The sequence below is a fragment of the Psittacula echo genome (genome assembly GCF_963264785.1).
Source record: "Psittacula echo genome assembly, chromosome: Z".
NCBI lineage: Eukaryota > Metazoa > Chordata > Aves > Psittaciformes > Psittacidae > Psittacula > Psittacula echo.
In genome coordinates, this window is record NC_137742.1 from 35634822 (window position 1) to 35654837 (window position 20016).

The following is a 20016-nucleotide window of genomic DNA, read 5'->3' on the forward strand; positions in this document are numbered from 1 at the left end:
CCTATTCCTCTTCCAAAGTGCCAGCTCAGGGTAGGCTGAAAGCGTTTTCCATGAGAAGCATGAAGCTTGTCATAGCCATTCCCACTAGCTCATGCTGCTTGCTGCATAAATTCACAGTGAAGCAAACTGACAAACAAGTCCAGTTTAAAATCTATATATCTATGTACTACCAGTACAATTTTTCTGCACTAAAAGGTCTTTTTTTCCCCTCTCGAAAACAGAAGCTATTATAGCTACTATATGTTAGTACTTCTAACTAATCCTACATAATTCTACCTAAGGAACATCCAGAATGTATCCAACACATTACAGATTCTTCAGTTACAACTGTAAATCAATACTAAATGACAGCCAACCACACCTGGCTAGAAAAACTACACTGAATCTTGGCAAACCATCAAAACGAAAACAGTCAGAATCAAGGCAAGTCTATTCAAAATAGTTTGACACTTAATTTAAGGGCACTGCTCATCCCGTAGAATAGTAATTTCCAGAAATTAGTTAGAAATGAATGAGATACCATGAATACATCAGCCCCATCTGCACCACAATTTTTGTCATTTTAGGATTCTATTTTCCTTAGAAAAAAAACTAGAAAGAGATGACACACATCTGTTCCACACCATAAGAGAAATAAACCCACATGAACAAACCAAAGCATTAAAGGATAGAGAAAGTTCAAACCAGTATGTTACACTAGTATCATTAAGTGTACAGTAAGCTAAGAAGATTCACCTCTTACAGTATGAACTATGTACAGTATCGGTAAGCTGTTTCAGACTAAAGTGTGTTTTCTTACCATGAATACAATAGGTTTAAGATAACACAATCTTGCTTCAGAAGTATTCTAAGGTATGCACGCATTTACAAAGCAAAAAAGCTGAACTCTGTATAAACTACTGTATACCAACTACTCACAGATATTTTCCTGACTCAAGAGTCCAGTGATACAGCTATGAAATCCTTTATAGCCATTTATATCCTAATTAGTCCATTAGGAATGTGGCCTATTTATAACTGATTCTTACAATCTGTTCAGGCAGATACACTGCAGCACTGCTTCAGCCCAGACAGTACCTTATGCTTTGTTAGGATTTTCAACAAAAACCCTCATAACTGAAAAAGACAGTCATACCTGTCCATGGTATTAAAGTCTTCAAAACCAGAAAGGAAAACTTCAAGCTAAATCTTAGTGATCGTTTCTACCTTCTCCTGACTAGGAAGTACTGTAGGAATTTAGCCTAAGTTATCGTAACCTCAAATCTGAGAAACACAGACCAGTAAAGAAATTAGTTTTCAAGAACATGTATAGCATCTTAAGAGGAATGCAAAAATATTACTATATCTACTATATATTTCTTAAAAGGACAAATATATTACTGTAAGTACGTCTGAAAAGAAGCAAGAGCAAGGCAGTTACAACAGTAAAACTGTATTAAAATATTTAAGTAAAAACTTGGCAATACAATTTTGACTTAAAAGCCTTTCTGATAGACAAAGCATCAATTCAGTCACTTACTTTTGGTACAGAATTCTTTCTTCTTTTGGCTCCTGCTTTTTCTTCACTCCCCTCAGCAGGCTCTTGAGTGCCTTCTTGAACAGTTTCTTTGATAGGAGGGTTAACGGCTGGATGGGACTTAAATATAAAAATACCAAAATGAAATCTAAATCCCTTCCTGAACTGCAGAGTAACACTACTCAGAGGTGTTCTGCCACCTGTATGTTACAGAAAAAAAGCATCATGCTAAGGAAACCCTCACTAGAACTACAAACATACTAAAATATATTATTCATTTCTAAACTCTTCAGTTCAAATTGTGTCTTCATATCAAATTTTCAAGCCTTAATGCTATAACAACTTATTTTCACACTAAAAATACTGCAATGTAGGTTTTTTCTTATACACAATTTAAAGAAAGTAAGTTGGTTTTGGACAAGTACAACTTGTGATGCTACTGCCTGCAGTTTTGAATGAGGTATCAACCCTAAGTGAGCCAACTACCTGTTCCTGAGAACATGAGCAGAGAAATAAAAAAAAACATAATAATTATAATAAAGGCTAACATTAAAAGCATGGCAATGAGAAGGCAAAGCCAAAGTAACTTTTTATTATTATTCCATTGCATTGTGTACAGCATTCTCACTCTTAAATACTAGTTCCTTCAAACAAAGCTGGCAGAACTGCCCCCAACTCTTAATTTTTCCCCCACTGAGGAAGTGGTTTTGGATTTAAGCCCAAGCCACAAGCTCCCTTCTGCCTTCTACTTCCCTTACTAGCAGTTACAAGCAACATCTGCAAAGTATAAATACTGCTTTCAGAACATTCCAGTCAGTACTAGCAGTTAAACAGAAAATGTGGCTCTCAGGACTTCCTAAGACAAAATATGCCAAATAAGAGAAAAAAAAACCAAAAAGCTGCAAGAAAATTTCTCTATATGAATAGCTGGTAAGTCTGTAATTTTAATATTAATCTTGTATCCAGAATTTTGCCAAGTGACTACCCATTCCTTTCTGATCTCATCTGCTGTGTGGCCAAACACAAAACTACCTATTCACACTGAATTTCTAGACTCTCATCTTTCCTGCTACTGCCCAGTGTCTACACTGATCTTCTCTCACACACCACTGACGAAAATAGCTGGTAGGTGCCAGCACGCTGCATGGAACCTGCTCTGAGAATGCCCTGAGCTGGTCACAAATCCGGGCAAAACTGGTCCCAGGTGGCTCGACACACCGTCCTCCACCAAACCCTATCACACAGCACATTGACCTCCCCCAGCACAGCTACAGAGAAGAGCAGCTGCCTGAGAAAGGCTGGAGAGATGCTGCAGCAGAGGTGATGCTGCTGGGGGGTGCCTGCAGAGGGACACTGGAAAAATGAGGCACACAAGGTGTTGCCCAATCCAGGTTCCAGCCCTGAGGTGCTGTCTGAGCAGAGACAGAGCAGGCAGATGGTACACCTCTGAGGGGACTGCAGCCTGCAGAGGAGCCCTTACCTGAGGTTCTCAGCAAGAAGCAAGGAACAGCAAAAGCAAAATACTACTAAAATACTATAAATAATATAAATATATAAATATATATAATATATATATTTATTATATATATTATTATATATACTTATTTACTTATTATATATATTATTATATAAATATATATTTTTATAAATTATATGATATATATAAATATATATTTATATATTATTATATAAATATATAATATATATTTATTATATATTATTATGTATATTATTATATTATATTATATATATTTATATATAAATATAAATAATATAAAATAGCAAAATACTACTAAAAAGGCAAAATAACTACTACACACTGGCCCCAGTGTGCTACCATGACCTCAAAGGACTGCTGCAATGTGTGGTGAGGGGACTGGAGACCAACAAAGGGAGAGCAGAGATGGTTGGGGGAAGCTGAGATGTTTTCTCTGTTTGTCTTTGTTTCATGTTATCAGAATTGGTAACAAAAAGCTTATGTCAATAAGCTAAATTGTGAAAATTCAGTCACATCAGTGTTTTGTTGCCTGTACCATTCCTCTATTTGGCAAAGATGGGAAGGTGGAGCCCCAAAAGCCTATTTCAGCCACTCTGCTCCCTTAGACGTAAAGCTTCCTCATGAGCTCCCAACAAAACTGCCAATATGCCTAGGTCAAACACTCAAACTTCCCTTCCTTCCCCAACTAAGACATTCAGAAGCCCTACCTTTTAAAGACCCCTTAGCTGTTAGTTTAGACAGCCACAGAGCCTGTTATCAAGCAGATAAGCACCTTCTTGTATTACTAGCAGGGAGGAGCTGTAAAACAACTGCACTTGTTTTTCCAGCTTTGAGAATAGGATGCTAAGATAACATCCTGTCCTGGTTTCAGCTGGGATAGTTAATCTTCTCCCTAGTAGCTGGTGTGGTGCTGTGTTTTGGCTTTAGTCTGAGAACAATGCTGAAAACACACCAATGTTTTAGTTGTTGCTCAGCAGCACTTACTGTGGTCAACGACTTTTTCAGTCTCTCATGCTTTGCCAGTGAGGAGGGGCTCAAGAAGCCAGGAGGAAGCAGAGACAGGACACCTGACCCAAACTAGCCAAAGGGATATTCCATACCACAGCACATCATGCCCAGTATATAAACCAGTGGGAGCTGACTGGCAGGGATCAATCACTGCTGGGACCAGGGTTGGTATTGGTGAGCAGGTGGCAAGCAATTTTATTGTTCATCACTTGTGCTGATTGTTTGGTTAGTTGGGGTTTTTTTGGTTGGGTTTTGAGGACTTTTTCACCTTTTAGTTTTCTATCTCTCTGTTATTTTCCTTATTATTAGTACATTATATTGTACTTTATTTTAGTTATTGGCCTGTTCTTATTTCAATCCGAGGGTGTTCCATTCTTTCAATTCTCCTCCCCATCCCACCCAAGGTGGGGTGAGTGAGCGGTTGCGTGGTACTGAGCTACAGCCTAGGTTTAAACCATGACACATTCTCATGAACAGGAAAGCTGCAACATCATCAAACACCAAGGGAACTAACAAGACCATGAAGTAAAGTACCTCTGAAGTCTTATCACTGTGAACTGTGTGCTATCCTGCAAAGTACTGAAGAAATGAAGCTCATTTCAGCACACAAGCTGAAACAAGTAAAAGCAAAACTAAAATAAAATATCACACCACAATTTTCTTATTCTTGTTAAAGTGGGATGTTCCTCCATCTTATCTATAATATTTGACAGAACAGTGACATAATATTTCAATTCTAAGAATTAAGCCCAAAAAGTAGTGCTTTGAGAACTAACATAGAAGATTCATGACTGACTGAGCTGAAATCAAAAATGCTCCCAGAAACTCACTCTGAAGCAGCCTTACTGACAGTTTTACTTCAGAACAAGTAACATTACAGGATGTTTTACATCTTGATTTATCTTACAGAATTCAAATCAAGTCAGCCGTTTGCAGATGTACTCCTTCAGCACCAACAAGAACTGCCCACAGGTAAAAACAAGAGCTGGCTAAACCTTACGGGCTTGATTTGGTCCAAATCAAACTTTAAGAACACACAGCACAGGGTAGAAAGAGAAGGCTATCAAAGAAAGGCTTTCTATAGCCTTAAAGTTAAGGTGAAAATTCATAAGAAAATTTGATTTGATGAAGATCCATCTCTTAGAGCTGTTGAACCTGGAGAATAGAAGGCTGTGTGGAGGCCTCATAGCTGCCTTCCAGTATCTGAAGGGAGCCTGCAGGGATGCCAGATAGGGACTCTTCATCACAGACTGAAGTGATAGTACAAGAAGCAATGGGTTTAAACTTAAACAGGGGAGATTTAGGTTAAATATAAAGAAATTCTTTACTGTGAGGGTGGTAAGGCACCGGAAGAGGCTGCCCAAGGGTGCTGTGAATGCTCCATCCCTTGCTGTGTTCAAGGCCAGGCTGGACAGGGCCTTGAGCAACCCTGTCTAAGAGAAGGTGTCCCTGTCCACAGCAGGGGTTGGATCCTAGATGATCTTAAGCTTCTTTCCAACTCTAGCTATTCTGTGAGCTTTTACACACCTGTATCAGGTATTTGTATCCACTGATCATATCAACCCTGAGTTCTCCAGAGATGAACAGTCCCAGTTTGCTCAGCCTTTCCTCACAGCAGAGATGCTCCAGTTTATCATTTTTGTGTCACTCTCACTCCAGGATGTCCACACTTCCCTTATACTGATTAGCCCAGAAATGGACACAATACTCCAATCAAAACACCTCCACTAACAAAAGCTCCTTCTTTGAGCATTTTTAAGGCTCACTTATAGAAATAGAATCATAGAAGAGAGAGATTTTAAATATGACTTGGGGGGAAAAATGGCAAAGAACAATCCAATAGCTCTAGACAGAACCTGAACAGCTAATGAAAGACCCTGTTTAAGAGCTGCCACCGAAGCTGAAGTATTATTAATACAGTCCTTCCTGCTTCAATGAGGGGACTAGCATCTTTCCATTCCCTGAGCAGAGAAAGTGTACATGTGGAGTACATCACTTTATCTCTCAACAGTACTACAGAAACAACTTACAATACACCCATGAAGCAGAGATTAACTGGTGTTAAAATGGCAAAACTGGCATAAGAGCAGCAAATAATACCAAAATATACCTATTATTTTTATTATTACTGCAGCATTGCCTAGAAGACCCCCATATGTGCCCAGTGTAACACAGCAAAACCAAGAGGCCACAGAATGTTCAGAGAAGGTAGGCAAAGACACGACCCCAGTTCTGGAGTACAGTTCCAGAGATAAGTATCCCGGGAATGCATATTAAAACATACAGTCTATAGTTATATATACACATAGAAGTATACGTATAGCTGTAACTAAAGCTTGATGTGTATTGTAAAAAGCTAACTTTCAGCCTTTTCCTCTGAAAGTCAGTATGATCTCCCATAAGCTTAAAAGTAAGTTTATAATAAGCAAATACCCATGTTAAAAATCACTCCCATCTTTCCTGCTATTAATACTAGAGAGCAATTAAAAACAAAATTAAAATAATAACTGGCATAACCTGCCACTGGACAACAGCAATAATTCATTAGCTTACAGCAGGGAAACATTCATTGCCTTTTGTTTTTCCTCAACAGTATAGCAATGAAGATTTGCAGACTCTGCATAACTTACCTGCTGATGAGAGAACTTCACTTTGGGATTGTTGTCGATTTCCCACAACCCTTCATTAAAACCCTTTCTCTTATTTGGTTTGCCATATTTATCTTTATTTTCAGAGTAAGGGAATATGTCCTTTGGTCCCAAAAATGCTCTTAAGGAGAGAAAGCACAAAATGAACAAAATTTCACATTTTAAATGGTTAGTCCTTTCAGAGAAGTAAGCACCAAATGCGATTAAGACATGCAATTCACTACTACTACAACTGATTCTACTACATAAGTATCTTTACTTTCCTCAAGTTTTGCCGTCAACAGCCCAAGATTTTCGCTAGTACCACCACACACATGGACCCCCTCCTTCCCAGGGAGGCAAGCAACAGCTGAAGCTGCATCTTAAGATTACAGCCAATAGGACGACCAACTACTGAACCAGAACAATTGAAAAAGAGCAGCTTGCAAACAAACAGAGCAATTGCTTCCTTATTATACAAATCATGCTTAAATGTTAGGAATACAAAATTTTGGAATCTGGACAATGTAAAGAAAGAGAACAATTTAAAAGAGAAAAAATGCCTCTAAGCTAACAAAAAATCCTTCTAAGTTCTTAAGTTAAAAGTAATCTGGTTAAAATACTAAATTTAAGAATAACTTTCAGTGTATTGGACATGAAAAAGCAACACTTGGATACACTGACTGCCCATGTCTTTTTAAAAATGCTATGCAACTCAGCATTAATTCAGTAGTTTTTCAGTGTGTGACAATAGGACCTCATAACTTACCAAACTTGAACAATAAAACTTTCCAGATGTTCCTTATTTTAAGTTTGTCCCCAAAACTTGTTCTTGATGAAGTATTAAAAATATTTTTATATAAGCTGCTGTCATACTAAGTGTCTTAACACTGCCTGTGTATCTTTGTCCTACATAGCAATGTACCAGCTTATACTTGTTTAATCTGCAAAACTGAGCTAGTATTATTCCTAGAAGTAAGAATAATTCCCAAGCTGATCTCGCTTTTGTTTTCTGCCATAGCTCGTATTTTCCTACTGTAACCATCCACACGGCTAGAAAATGTCACCTTTTATACAGAAGGATTTTTTAGCATGATTTAACTAGTTATCTAGATTTTCAGAGCTGCTACTACTGACAATAAGATAGGCTGTATATGTACAGACTACTAACATGCTGAAGGTACATACTGTCTAACTTTGATCAGGTGGGTAACTCTGTGAGAAGCACAGCAGAGAATAAGTGTACCAATTTATCTTGGTTCCCATGAAACAATACAGAAAATTGTTAGCTCTACCTAATACCCGATGGATCATTAGCCCACCATTGACAGCTACAAACCTAAACAAAAATTAAATGTCATGGAACAGAATTTGAGAATCATAGAATGGCTAGGGACGGAGAGGACTTTAAGATCATCTAGTTCCAACCCCCTGCCATGGGCAGAGACACCTCACTCTAGACCATGTGGCCCAAGGTTCTGCCCAGCCTGTAGCTGTGCTTGGGACTGCCCTGACGCATGTGCAGGACCTTGCACTTCGTGGTGTTGAACTTCATGAGGTTGGCACCGGCCCACCTATCAAGAGTGTCAAGGTCCCTCTGGATGCCATCGCTTCCCTCCAGCCTATCAACATTACCAAGGGCAGGATCAAAACAATACTGTGCTTTCAGATGCCAAAAAAAAAATCTAGAAAAAAATATTGATAAAAAAGGTAACTTTCTGTATTGTTTGAAATCTTACTTAAAAAAAAACAAAACAAGCAACAAAATTCAAACCTTGCAACCTTAAATCAAATTTCAGGAACCCACAAAACAATACACACACACAAAAAACAAAACTAAAAAACCACGAGCCATTCAAAGATGTGAACAGTTAAAAAAAACCACATTGGTGTTAAGACTCAAGCACACACAAATCCTTTGCAAAGGTAAATCACTTCTTAAAAAAAGAACCAAGTAACATAGAGGATGCTTACTCTTTAATTCAACAGGGCAACGTGTTTTGTCTTAATGTGGCTTATTAAGACAGATGTGAAGTGCCAGATTAAAGCGGTTTCAAGCAATCTTGAATCAGGTGAAGGAAAAAACCCAAGGCTTTTCCAAAAAATGTGTGAAATGTTATTTGTATATGCAACTTCTATCTCTGAGCTGCTTATATACCATTTGCCTTTTTATTAATAAAAACAGTGGAATTAAAACCACACCATTATAGGTTTTGGTTCCTTTAAAAAAACCCACAAACAACCAGACAACAAAAGTAGAACTGAATCTGATGTCTTAGAAATCTACACCAGGACAACCAGTCATGCTATAAAGTAACATGATAGTTTTCAAAATGACAGAAATTTATAAACCCCAGCATATTTACAATCAAATTTAGCAGTGGAAAAAACACTCCCTCAAAGCAAATGTTCCACAACTGCAAAATGGTAGCACTGCATAAAGTACCTAAAGGTAAGTATTTTGCAAGCTGATAGGTATAAATCTAATTGCACTTCCTCATTTTTCTCTCCAGATCTTATAAAAAATTACTCACAGTAAACTATAACCTCTCCAGAAAACAAAACCCACCAAAAGCCAATACATGATTATTTGCCAGTTTCTCAAATTTTGCCTACTTCATTGTGCTCAGCCTTCTTTTTATTTGAGAATATATTGTTGAGAATTTTGAGGGTATTAAGGACTCTAGAATTAAAGTTCATTACTGAAGAAAGAAAAACCTATCAGTCATGCCACTGTGGGTGGGATTTTTTTTTTTGAGAAGGAAAGTGTATATGGCATGGTTATGGTCTCCCATTCCTGTGATTACCTTAAGCAAATGTTAGAGAAGCATGTCTTGTCAAGAGATTAATTTAGGAAGAGCTGTTCTGCTACCAAGTACTACAGTTTAACCTATACTATAAAACACACTACATTCAGATAAGCTGTTAACTTCTTCTCACAGCATTCTACAATGAGAAAAAAAAAGATAATTATGACGCTTAAATGTAAAGGACTTACGTCTCATGGGTGCCAAAAAAGAAAATAGGCATTTTATTTGTAGGAGGCTTTACTGCTCCATCAGGAACTTCATCCACCTAAGAGAAAGACAGACTGTAATTCAAGTCAAGTAACAGTTAAGACCAGTCTAGGGGAAAGCAGGTAAAAGTGTTAGGCATTAAAAAGCTAAAAAAAACCCCTATAGATAAGTAAAGCAGGTCTCAAGATCTCTTTTCAACTGTATGTTAACAACCACAGCACAATCAAAACCAATATTAGCAAGTATAGAAAATGACAACCCTTCTCCTGTTAGAGCAACACTTTTCACATGATCATTTTCTTTAATCAGGGAGGCATGACATGCTACAGGTGACAAGCACATTTCAATTCCATTCAAACATCACCACTCCTTCAGCATAAGCAATAGGAAGATTTCCTGCCCTTAGGCTGAGCCTGGCCAACCCCAAATGTCCAGTGATACAAAAAGGCCAATGAACTTAAAAAAAAAATAAAAATAATAAATTACTCAACCAGAATCTTAGCGAAATACCTCTTTATTACTCTTCTCTCTGCATTCCTAAGACCATCAAATGGTCTACAGCAGTCACAGAACTCTGCCTCTTCCAAGGAACCAGGGAGAATGCAAAACAAAGGACTAGACAACTCCTTGGGGGCACTAGGCTTAGTCTATAGGAAGCAGTGTAGGAACAGCCACCTTTAAAAGCTTAGAGTAACCCCGCCATCACTTTCTTTAGTCAAAAAAGGGCAGTTACTCGGCACGAACATTCTGGTGCAGTTAGATGCCTGCAGAGTTCCAGCACCGCGCTATAGACAGCAGCCTTCATTTCTAAAAGCTGTTACGCAAATTAGCACAGCTAACAACTACTAGAGAGGACTACTGCTTACAGAAGCGACTTGCACAGAAGCGTAACGCAAGAGCAAACCCGAGCACAGATCTGCAGCGCGGTTCAGAAGTCGCTTCCAACCACGGGAGCGCTGCGCTGCCCTCCCTCGGGCAAGGGGCGGCCGAGCGCGCCGCGCGGTTTCAGCGTCTGGCTCTCCGCGGGTGCCTGAAGGCGCTTCTTGCTACACAAAGCCCGAACAGCGGGAGGGGAGGCTGGGGGAGGACAGGTACCGAGCAGGAGGGCGCTGCGGCCTGCAAGGGAGGAGGAGTGCCTTACCCTGGCTGGCCAATGGGGATAACCTTTCATCTTGGCAAAGATCAGGTCTCCGGGTTTGAAATCTCGGCTCATGTTTTCTCACCGACGTGACGCCCGCTGCCGGCAGCCGAACTAATCCGAGGGGAGGGGTCTGCACCTCAAGTCCCCGACACCGAGGCGCTGCCAGCCGCCCGAGGTCCCTCTGCTGGGATAAACGCACCGGGGCTGGGGAGCAGAGACAAGGGCAACACGCGAGGGGACATCAACAGCACTCTCCATAACGGCGGCAGGGAGGCCTCCGGCCGGGAGGCACTGTGCCGCGCCCACCTCCCAGCCCACCGGAACCCCCGCGGACCCCGGCGGTCGCACCCCCAGCCCCCACCCGCGGCGCGCTCTGCCCACCCACGCGGACCAGGCTGGGCCGCACGCAGCCGGGAGCGTCTGCCCGCCGCCCGCTCTGCCCCACCGCGCACACACGACACTGCACAGTGCAGCCCCGCTCGACTCGGCTCAAAGAAAGCTCACCCCTCCTCAACCGTACCGCTCCCGCCAAATGGACGCATCGCCCGCCCGCCCCCCTCATATAAGCCAAGACGACGCTAACGCGAAGCTCCGCCCATCTCCCTACCATCCTCGGCCCCCCCCCCCCTCCCCCCCGTCCGCCGTCTCAGCTGCGGCGGCCTGGCTCCTCGCTACCCGTCGCGCTGCTGCCCGGCCTGCAGCCCACCTCCTCCTCCAGCAGCAGCAGCAGCAGCCGCCACCGCCGGAGTTACAGCCGCGCTCCCTCCTCCCGCCAGGCGGGGCGGTACCAACCACACACCGCAACCAGGCGGCGGGGGAGGTGTCCCGGGTGAGGCGGCACAGGCCTGCTGAAAACAGACGGCTCGGCTTACATCTCCAGGTGTGAGGGCTCACGGAGGCAACCAGGAGAAGAGGCCTGCCCGCTCCGAGGCACGGAAGGAGGGATGAAAGGAGAGACCAAGTCTCATCCACCCCTTCTCTCCTCAGCCATAGAAGTGGCTCATTCCTCCTTCCGCGGGGGTGGGGCGGCCGCAGGACTGCGGGCTTGGGGGAGCAGGAGCCGGAGCGGCGCGAACCCGCGGGCCGCCGTCAGCACCGGCACCAGCGGAAGGGCCGCGGGCCGGCCCACCCCCTCGCGTGTCCCCGCGAATCCGACCCGCACACTCCCCTAACAGTGAGGCGGGCTGCGCCGGGTGCCGCCGGCGGCAGCGTGGCTGGCAGGCGCGGGACTGTCGCCAGGCTGGTGACAAGCCTGGCCCGAGGCCAAGCGCCGGCACTTCAGTCACCAGTACTCGCCCGGAGTTGCTTTCGTCAGTCTGGCCTTGCGCTGGGCCCTTTCTGACTTGAAAGCTCGTTCCATTCACTGACTGGGAGCTAATTGTCACCACCCTCATGTGTAAAGCGGAGGAGTGTTTGTCCCCGATGGTCCCTTTGTGGTTTTTTCCTCCCCAAGAGCCCTGTTACAGAGGCCTCCCTTTCCCTGTTGGCCCCAAAGATGCTCATGCTCCCTGCGTACTTAACTCTTTGCCTGCTTACTTTTCTCAATGCCTGGACTTCCACACACACACACACCCAATAACCCACCGCTTCAGTCCCTTAGGTCTACCGCATTCTTGCCTGAAACCCAGTCGCCATAAACTCCTATTTTTCTTTAATATTTTACTGTTAATTCAGACTGTGTGTTATTCCTGTCGTGCTGCTTCTGCTCTCTCATGGCTTAGCAGTACGAAGCTCACTCCGCTCCCAGCATTTCAGCCACTCAGTCCTCTGCCTTTTCTGCTGGCCAGGTGGTCTCCCTACCGTGTGCACCAAGCACCTACAGCCTCCCCACATTTTCCCCCCACAGGTACTTTTCTCCAAACAGAAGACCTCAGACCCAGATTTTAACCCAACAGCATCCTTCTCTTTGCTGGCCTGTCTGGTTGGCTCTAGTTCTTCTCCATCTACAATGAAAATTAGCTGGCCTGTCAGCTCTCTGACTTGGCTGTGTCTTTAACTCCTGGTCCCACACAGCACCACCTGCAATCCTGCACTGCAGTAGTGGCACAAAAACTTACCTCTTGCACAATTACATTGTCTCACAGGGCAGACATAACTATTTTGTGCTTGAGCGATCATCCTGGCACACAAGTTTTACAGATCAATTTTCTGCCAGCTGCCCTCTGTGCTGCTCGCAGAGAAAGATAAGTCCTTGTGATAAGCATAATCTTGCTTTCAGTTTTGATACTGAAACTGGCCTTGTGTTTCAGGGCCAAAACACCCACTGCAGTTGCCAAAGAGCAAGTTGTGAATTTTTCTAGTCGTTCTCCTACTCAAATGCAAAATGGTCACTTACAAATGTTAACTGCAAAACTTTACTCCATCTGCATTAAGCAGGGACAAACAGCAGTTTTCCAATGGCTTAAACCAGTAAAATTTGGCTGATTTTATTTGAGGTGGTGAAACTCATATACCTTACACAAGTATCAGCTTTCTACAGGGTTAGACAACAGCTCATCAGAAAATAGAACATATAAACAGAAATCAACAACATATTACACAGGAAAAAACCCTCTCTTCCTATCCACAAGTGGATGACTTGGAGCAAAAGTTCCTTAAAAGAATTAATATTAACTGTACATCTAGAATTGTTTAGAGGTAGATGAATGTTTAGCAGTGGTAGAAATTGTATCTGCACTCGCACATATGTAAGTATTTCAATAAATACATAAAGTTTCGTATTTTTTTCTGCAATAAGTAGTGCAAAAACTGTGTATATTAACATTCTGCTATGCAGAAACTGACAATCTGCAAGGATTTCCTTAGCTAAGTCACTACTCTGTTTAATTATACATCAGATCAAATAAGTTCATATTTTAGTTTTGAAGCAATGCTTTTGGAACCTCCTGAGAACATTCTAATTTCCTCAGCCCTTGGTAACAGTCTTTTGAATCTGACATTCCTTAGGAATCAGAAGCTTTGGCCTTGTATTAAAATCAGTGAAGAGCAGCTGAAAATGCTTTTTTTCCTAATTAAAGAAGTAACTCGAGATGACTTGGCTTCATACAAAAGTAGGGTGTTCTTCAAGAGAACCTAATATGACTAAAGCATTTTTTAAAGCTAAACAAAACAAAGCAAACTTCAATTTAAAGAATGAAAAATAAAATTGCTTGAACAAGTTATATTTTGTGTGTAATCAGGCTCATTTGTGCATGTTTAGTAAAGATAAGATTGAAGGCAGACTGTTCAAGTACAGACAGACACAACAGAAGGAAAAACAAATGTATATTTTGCAATCCAGACATTGTACATGAAGGAGGGTAACATGCCATACTGTTGCTATTAAACGTTGTGTACCATATCAGCATTTTTTAGCAGTTTAATTCTGAAGGGACAGAATTCTGTCCTTCAGCCAGACCTGCCACCCACTTCTTGAGCATGAGGTCAGAACACAAGCAGCAAGCTTACAAGCCAGGAACAAACTTCGGAGGTGCAAAATAGTTCTTCCTGTGAGGAGTTTTATGTCTTAAACTTGTGTTTTAAACAGCCATTTTCAACTGATTTCCTGCAGGTGTGGGTTATGTCCCATTGCAAAGAAGCACACTTGTATCCTGCCTGGAAGAGATGCAGCTGCCTCTTGCTTTGCCAAGGCCAGACCTGCAATGAAGCACCACTTTCTCCTCTCCATTATCCCGAATGTCAAGCACTCTTCCTAATGACATCCTGAACAGGTCTCTTTGAAGAATAAGAATAATGCTGAATCCCTTGTGTGAAAGAACTCTGATTTGTTTCCACCTTTCTAAAAATCTCCTATATTTCCTGTCTACAAGTAGATTTTAGACCAAAATATTCCTTGAACTGTGAAGAAATACCTAAGATAGCACGTATATTGCTGCTGAAGTGTCTGGAGAATAAGTGTGATGAGGAACAGCTGAGGGAACTGAGGTTGTTTAGTCTGGAGAAGAGAAGGCTCAGGGGGGACCTTATCCCTCTCTAAAAGTACATGAAAGGAGGATGGAATGAGGTGGGTATTGGTCTCTTCTCCCAAGTAACAAGAGATAGGACAAGAGGAAATGGCCTCAAGCTGTGCCAGAGGAGGTTTAGGTTGGAGATTAGGACAAATTTCTTCACAGAGAGGATGATCAGGCATTGGAACACACTGCCCAGAAAGTGGTGGAATTGCTGTCCCTGGAAGTGTTCAAAAACTGTGTAGATGAGGCCTTCAGTGACATGGTTTAGTGGTGAACATGGCAGTATTGGGGTGATGGTTGGACTTAATGATCTTAAAGGTCTTTTCCAACCTAGTTGATTCTATGATATATGATAAGTAGTTTTCAGTGTGGGAGGAAGAAAAGGTGTTTGGTTAGCTCCATGCATGCAGCAGCAGCATTGTATCTGAAGCAATTTTTGTGAATCAAGGTAAAAAATGATATGTGTATTATTTTGGGAAGATAAACTTGTCTTATTGGTTCAGTATCTGGTAAGGTATTATGGTGCCAAAACCTACCAAAACTTCAGAGGTGGTGTTAAATCTCTACAATTCATTTCATATTATCCCTTAATTTATACTTTTTCATTATCCCAGGAAGTTCTTAATCATGTTCAATTTTTGACTATTCATCAGACAACAGCAGACACAAAGCCCTGTTCACTAATGTATTTTTGATCAGGGAAAAAAAAAAAAAAAGCCATGCTGTTATTAAAAAAAAATTGCAACGTAATGAAGTCTTCCCATGTTGTGCCTCTGGGCAAAGAGAGTCTTTGATTTGGCACAAGACATCTAAAATAACTGTGTGATGCATAAGTAGCAAAATCACAGCTAAAAGCCAATTATACATAAGCTAGGTCACAAACTAGAAATGAAGTTTTGAGACTTATCTCAAAGGGGGTAAAATATGATGGGCCATCTTGTGACTTGCAATTAAAACTTCAGTCTAGACCTTGAAGGATATCAGTATCAGGCTATACTTAACCACACATCTTAGAAAAACTTAGCCCAAAGCTGTCTTTTTGCAGTTAAAAGCAACAGGAAACAACTTTGGAATAAAAAGTGACAGGAACCTTAAATGCTGTGGCAGTACTTGCATTCATGAAGTCAGTCATGCTGACCTGTAAGCCAAAGCACTTAGCTGTACTTTGAATTCAGTATGAGTGTTTTCCTGAGTAAGGACCAACTGCAGCTTTGTGGTTAATACAAGATGATTTACACTTCATAAGTAACTATCTTTAGTGTAATTTTGCTCCTTTTGGGGAATTCCAACTAGAAGAAAAATCCCAACAATTTTTATGTGTTTTTACAAATGTAAGTATGCATGTAAAGATAAAAGATGTTTTAATTTGTGAATTGTATTTCTCTGTAGATTTTTTGACATTATAAAATCTGAGACCTTTAGAGTCAAAAATCTGAACTAAAGTTGAAGACTTTATGCTTCTTTTTCAATTTGCTGCATCCAGACTAAACAGTGACACAAAGCTGGAATGGGTTACCAGATCACATGCAACTTAGAAAACCTGAGAATAGGTAATGCAACACAGCTCCCCTTAGTGATAAGACTGTACTCACATAAGCAACAGTACAGTACCTGCAGCCTGTCAGACTTATGGGTGCTGCATATCCAGTGCCGAAGAAACACAGCACCTTACACAACTCAGAGCATTGCGTGAACTCGCTACAGTCTTATATATCCAATCTTAATGTGTCTCCAACTGTGCTATTACTTGGGCTCCAGAGTTAACAGATTTTTTTTTTTTTCCCTGTGTTTCCTCATGTGCCCATTCTGTGCACTATCCATTTTATATTATTGTCTCTTAAGTGCCTTATTTATCTTATAGACCCTGTGTTCTTAAATAACCTGGTCATTTTTTGACTGTATGAATTCTAAGATTACCTTGGTCATTTGTAGATGGTGTATTTTCCTAGATAACCTGGGAGACTGTGGACATGATGATGCATTTTTCTCTTTCAATGCAGACCGATACTCTTACTACTTTTACCTTTAAATATTTTTACTTTATTTAAAGCAACCTTACTGTTGCTTTTCCAAATGTGATTTGTGATAGCTTTTAACACAATCTTGCTCATGCAAGATTTCTCACGGCTTGTGGAAATTCAGGTTAAGTATAAACAGTAAGAGAACATGTTATTAATATCTTAATGTGTTATCTACTTCTGATAGTGTCAATGGTAGTTACTGCACATGTTAAAGTTGTTTTAATTCCCTTCAGCCCGTAACACTCTTTCCAGAATACCTTGTCCACTTTCCTAGGATTACTGTAGGGTGAATTTTATTTGGCATCTGTTGCCGTTTGACGTTACATATGCTTCCATCTGGACCCTGGAATCTGTCAGTTGAGGTGTTTCTCAAGAACTTCTCAATTTGTACAGTGAGGCAAACAACAGTGGTAACCTTGTTACTTGTTTTCCCCATCAACCCTCTGACGATTTTGCACCATCATCTTTCACCTATTTGTTTCTCTGATGATGTGGGTGAAGAATCTGCCACCCCGTATTTAAGGGCATCCAAGTCTCAGTCTGGCTTTCATGTTAGTATTTTTCATTACAAGGACCTGCATTGATAGGACAAGGGGTAGTTATAATGGCTTTGAACTGAAGGGGGGAGGGTATATTTTTATTAGATATTAGGATGAGTTATTTATTGTCAGAGTGGTAAGACACTGGAACAGGTTACCCAGAAAACTGTGGCTGCCCCATCCCTGGCAGTGTTGAAGGCCAGGTTGGGTGAGGCTTCGAACAATCCCGTCTAGTGGAAGATGTTGCTGCCCCTGACACGAGCTTTAAGATCCTTTCCAAGAGAAACCATTCTGTGATTCTAGGATTTCCTATACATATGTACCCTATAATCTAATTTGCAGATTCAGTATCTCTTACTGTCCAGCAGCTCTGGGAAGGAGGCTACAACTACTCTCCTGTCCATGAAGAGAGGGGTTTGGGTATGCCACCCGTGATGCCAAGAGCTGCCTGATGATGGTGATATTCACAGGGGTGACTGCTTATTGTGCTGGCACAGGCAGCTGTGCCAGGTGAACCATGCTGCATGGCCAACCAGCTGTGGAGTGGCCTGGCTGGGGGATACCGGTTTTGGCTGAGGACACTTCCATTCACCTGTTAAGTCGCGGGTGGGCAGAAGCAACTCCTAAATTGGACGAAATGCAAACCCTCAGGTGGAACGGCCGACAAACACCGCGGCGCGCTGCCCCCTCATCCTGGCCTCCCAGCCGTGCTGCCCGCTCCGCGCAAGCCGCCTGCGCGACGGGCTTGAGCATCGCGCCTCCGCTTCCTGGCAGGCGGACAACAGTCTCCGCTGCAGGACAAGCATGGCGGGCGGCATGGCGGGAACCCCCGGTGGCACCCTGCGGAGATCAGCCCTACACTGCCCTCCCGCGCATGCGCGACGTCCCGCTCGCCGGCTCCAAGCGGCGGCGTTGCCAGGGCCCTTCCGCAGCCGGAAGTCGTCGTTGGGGGGCTCCCGCGCGCGGCGTGGCGCGTCGGGGCGTGGCGGGGCGTGGCCGCGTCCTTCCCTCCGGGCCCTGGCGATCGGGCGGCCCGCCGGCGGCTTCGCTGAGGTGGGACGGGGGTGGCCGCGGGGCTTCAGCGGGACAAGGGCACCTCACGCAAGGCTCGGGAGTGCCCGGTCCGCGTCTGGCGCCTCCGGGGCGGTGCAGTACCGCACCGTCAGCCCCATCCCGGCGGCGGGCGGGCCTTGAGGCTGCCCTGCTGGTCTCCAGCGGGCTGGAGGCGTTCGGTGCACGGCGGAGATCGGTGCTGCTGGGCGGTTTCGGGTGTCTGCGAGCGGGTGTGAGAGGTGTGCTTGAAACCCACTCCCGCTTCCCTGCGGCTGTCGCCTCGACCTGCCGGGCAGACCGTGTGAGCCGCGGGTACAGCGTGCGCCTGGTCCAGCGACACCTGTGGTGTAACGCAATGAACTGCTGCTGCTTGAATTTCAGCTTGCATAGAATTTTCAATCCACGTTAATGAAAATCTAGTGATTCTTTGAGCTGAAACAACTGCTGGTGAGTTTTTGTAGGGTCCAGTGCAGATATGTTAGTTATATCTGGCATTGTATGTTTTAAAATAGTACCTTTTGAGATCATAGTTAGACCTTTTTTGAGAGCCTCAGTCATACAACCATTTGGGTTGGACCTTCAAAGACGCAGATAGTTCCAACCCTCTGCCTTGGGCCGGAGCACCTTCCGCTAGACAGGGTTGCTCCAAGCCCCTTCCAGCCTGGCCTTGATCACTGCCAGGGGTGGCACATCCAGAGCTTCTCTGAGCAATCTGTGTCAGTGCCTCACCACCCTCACGGTAACGAACTTACTTATATCCAGTCTAAATCAATGGCCTAGTTTGTAGTTAAGCATATTCAGAAGTCCATGAGGAGAATATGATGCAAGCTTTGTAAGGTAACGCCCATCAAACGTATTAACCCCTCAGATGAACACTGTCTTTAATTATGTGGCTCCTACAAGCCATTCCATGCCATTTGAATACTTTTTATTTGGAAGTGAAATAACATGTTTTTAGAGAGTATCCTTCTGTGTTTTGATAAGCTATCTGTTGATACATATTTTAACAGAGGAATGTTGTGTATTCAAAATAATCTGTATTCTCAGAAAATATTCTTTAGGGCTTTTTGTTTATTTTGATTTTTTGATTTTTTTCCCCCTCTATATGACTTCAGAGTAATTTCAGGAAGTTCTAAGCTGCAGAATGAGGTGGATGTGACAGTACGTTTTGATTGTGTTTTAAAACAAAGACTTTTTTCACTGCAGCTGTTGTTGGGTAGAGTTAGTGAATTCTATTTTTGAGGTAAATTTCCCAGATATCTGAGAAAATGCTTGTTACTCTTTTTCTTTTTTGATGAGATTTTGGTGTAGGTTGCAACACAGCTTAAAAGGGTGATATGGAAAACGAGTTTCTCAGTGATCTGTGGCTTATTAATCTTGACTGTTGAATACAGCTTAGTGTTCATGTCTTGCTTTAATTAGTAGAACACATAGGTGTCTTCACTGTTCAACTTGAAGTACATCTTGGAGCATTTTTTAAGGTCTATGTTGTAAATATGTTGTCTGTATATTTCTTTTTGTTAGTAACTCTAAATTAGTGGGTTTCTTTTATGGGTGAACCGAGTTACACTTCAGTTTAATATTCCTCCCATAAACCCCTAAATATTGCTGACTTATCTAATAAAAATATGTTCAAATAGAAAATT

At 42.5% G+C, this 20016-nt stretch overlaps 2 protein-coding genes across 3 annotated transcripts in view; one reads left to right on the forward strand and one right to left on the reverse strand.

Moving 5' to 3' along the window:
• Positions 1–11562, reverse strand: part of PSIP1 (PC4 and SRSF1 interacting protein 1) — a 31072-nt gene extending 19510 nt beyond the window's left edge. Inside the window, exons 1-5 of one of the 2 annotated variants that reach the window (XM_080638134.1) lie at positions 11514–11562; positions 10808–11011; positions 9648–9724; positions 6653–6791; positions 1520–1636 (exon numbers count right to left, since the gene is read on the reverse strand). In XM_080638134.1, the coding sequence (XP_080494260.1) occupies positions 1520–1636; positions 6653–6791; positions 9648–9724; positions 10808–10879 (405 nt within the window). In that variant the 5' untranslated portion in view covers positions 10880–11011; positions 11514–11562. Of the gene's footprint in view, positions 1–1519; positions 1637–6652; positions 6792–9647; positions 9725–10807; positions 11012–11311; positions 11359–11513 lie in introns of those variants that run through there. The other variant, XM_080638135.1, reaches the window with a different exon arrangement.
• Positions 11563–17834: 6272 nt separating this feature from the next.
• CCDC171 (coiled-coil domain containing 171) overlaps positions 17835–20016 on the forward strand; it is a gene marked incomplete at both ends in the record, with an annotated part of 152274 nt that continues 150092 nt past the window's right edge. The window contains 1 exon segment of the mRNA XM_080638297.1: positions 17835–18682. Coding sequence (XP_080494423.1) covers positions 17835–18682 — 848 coding nt within the window.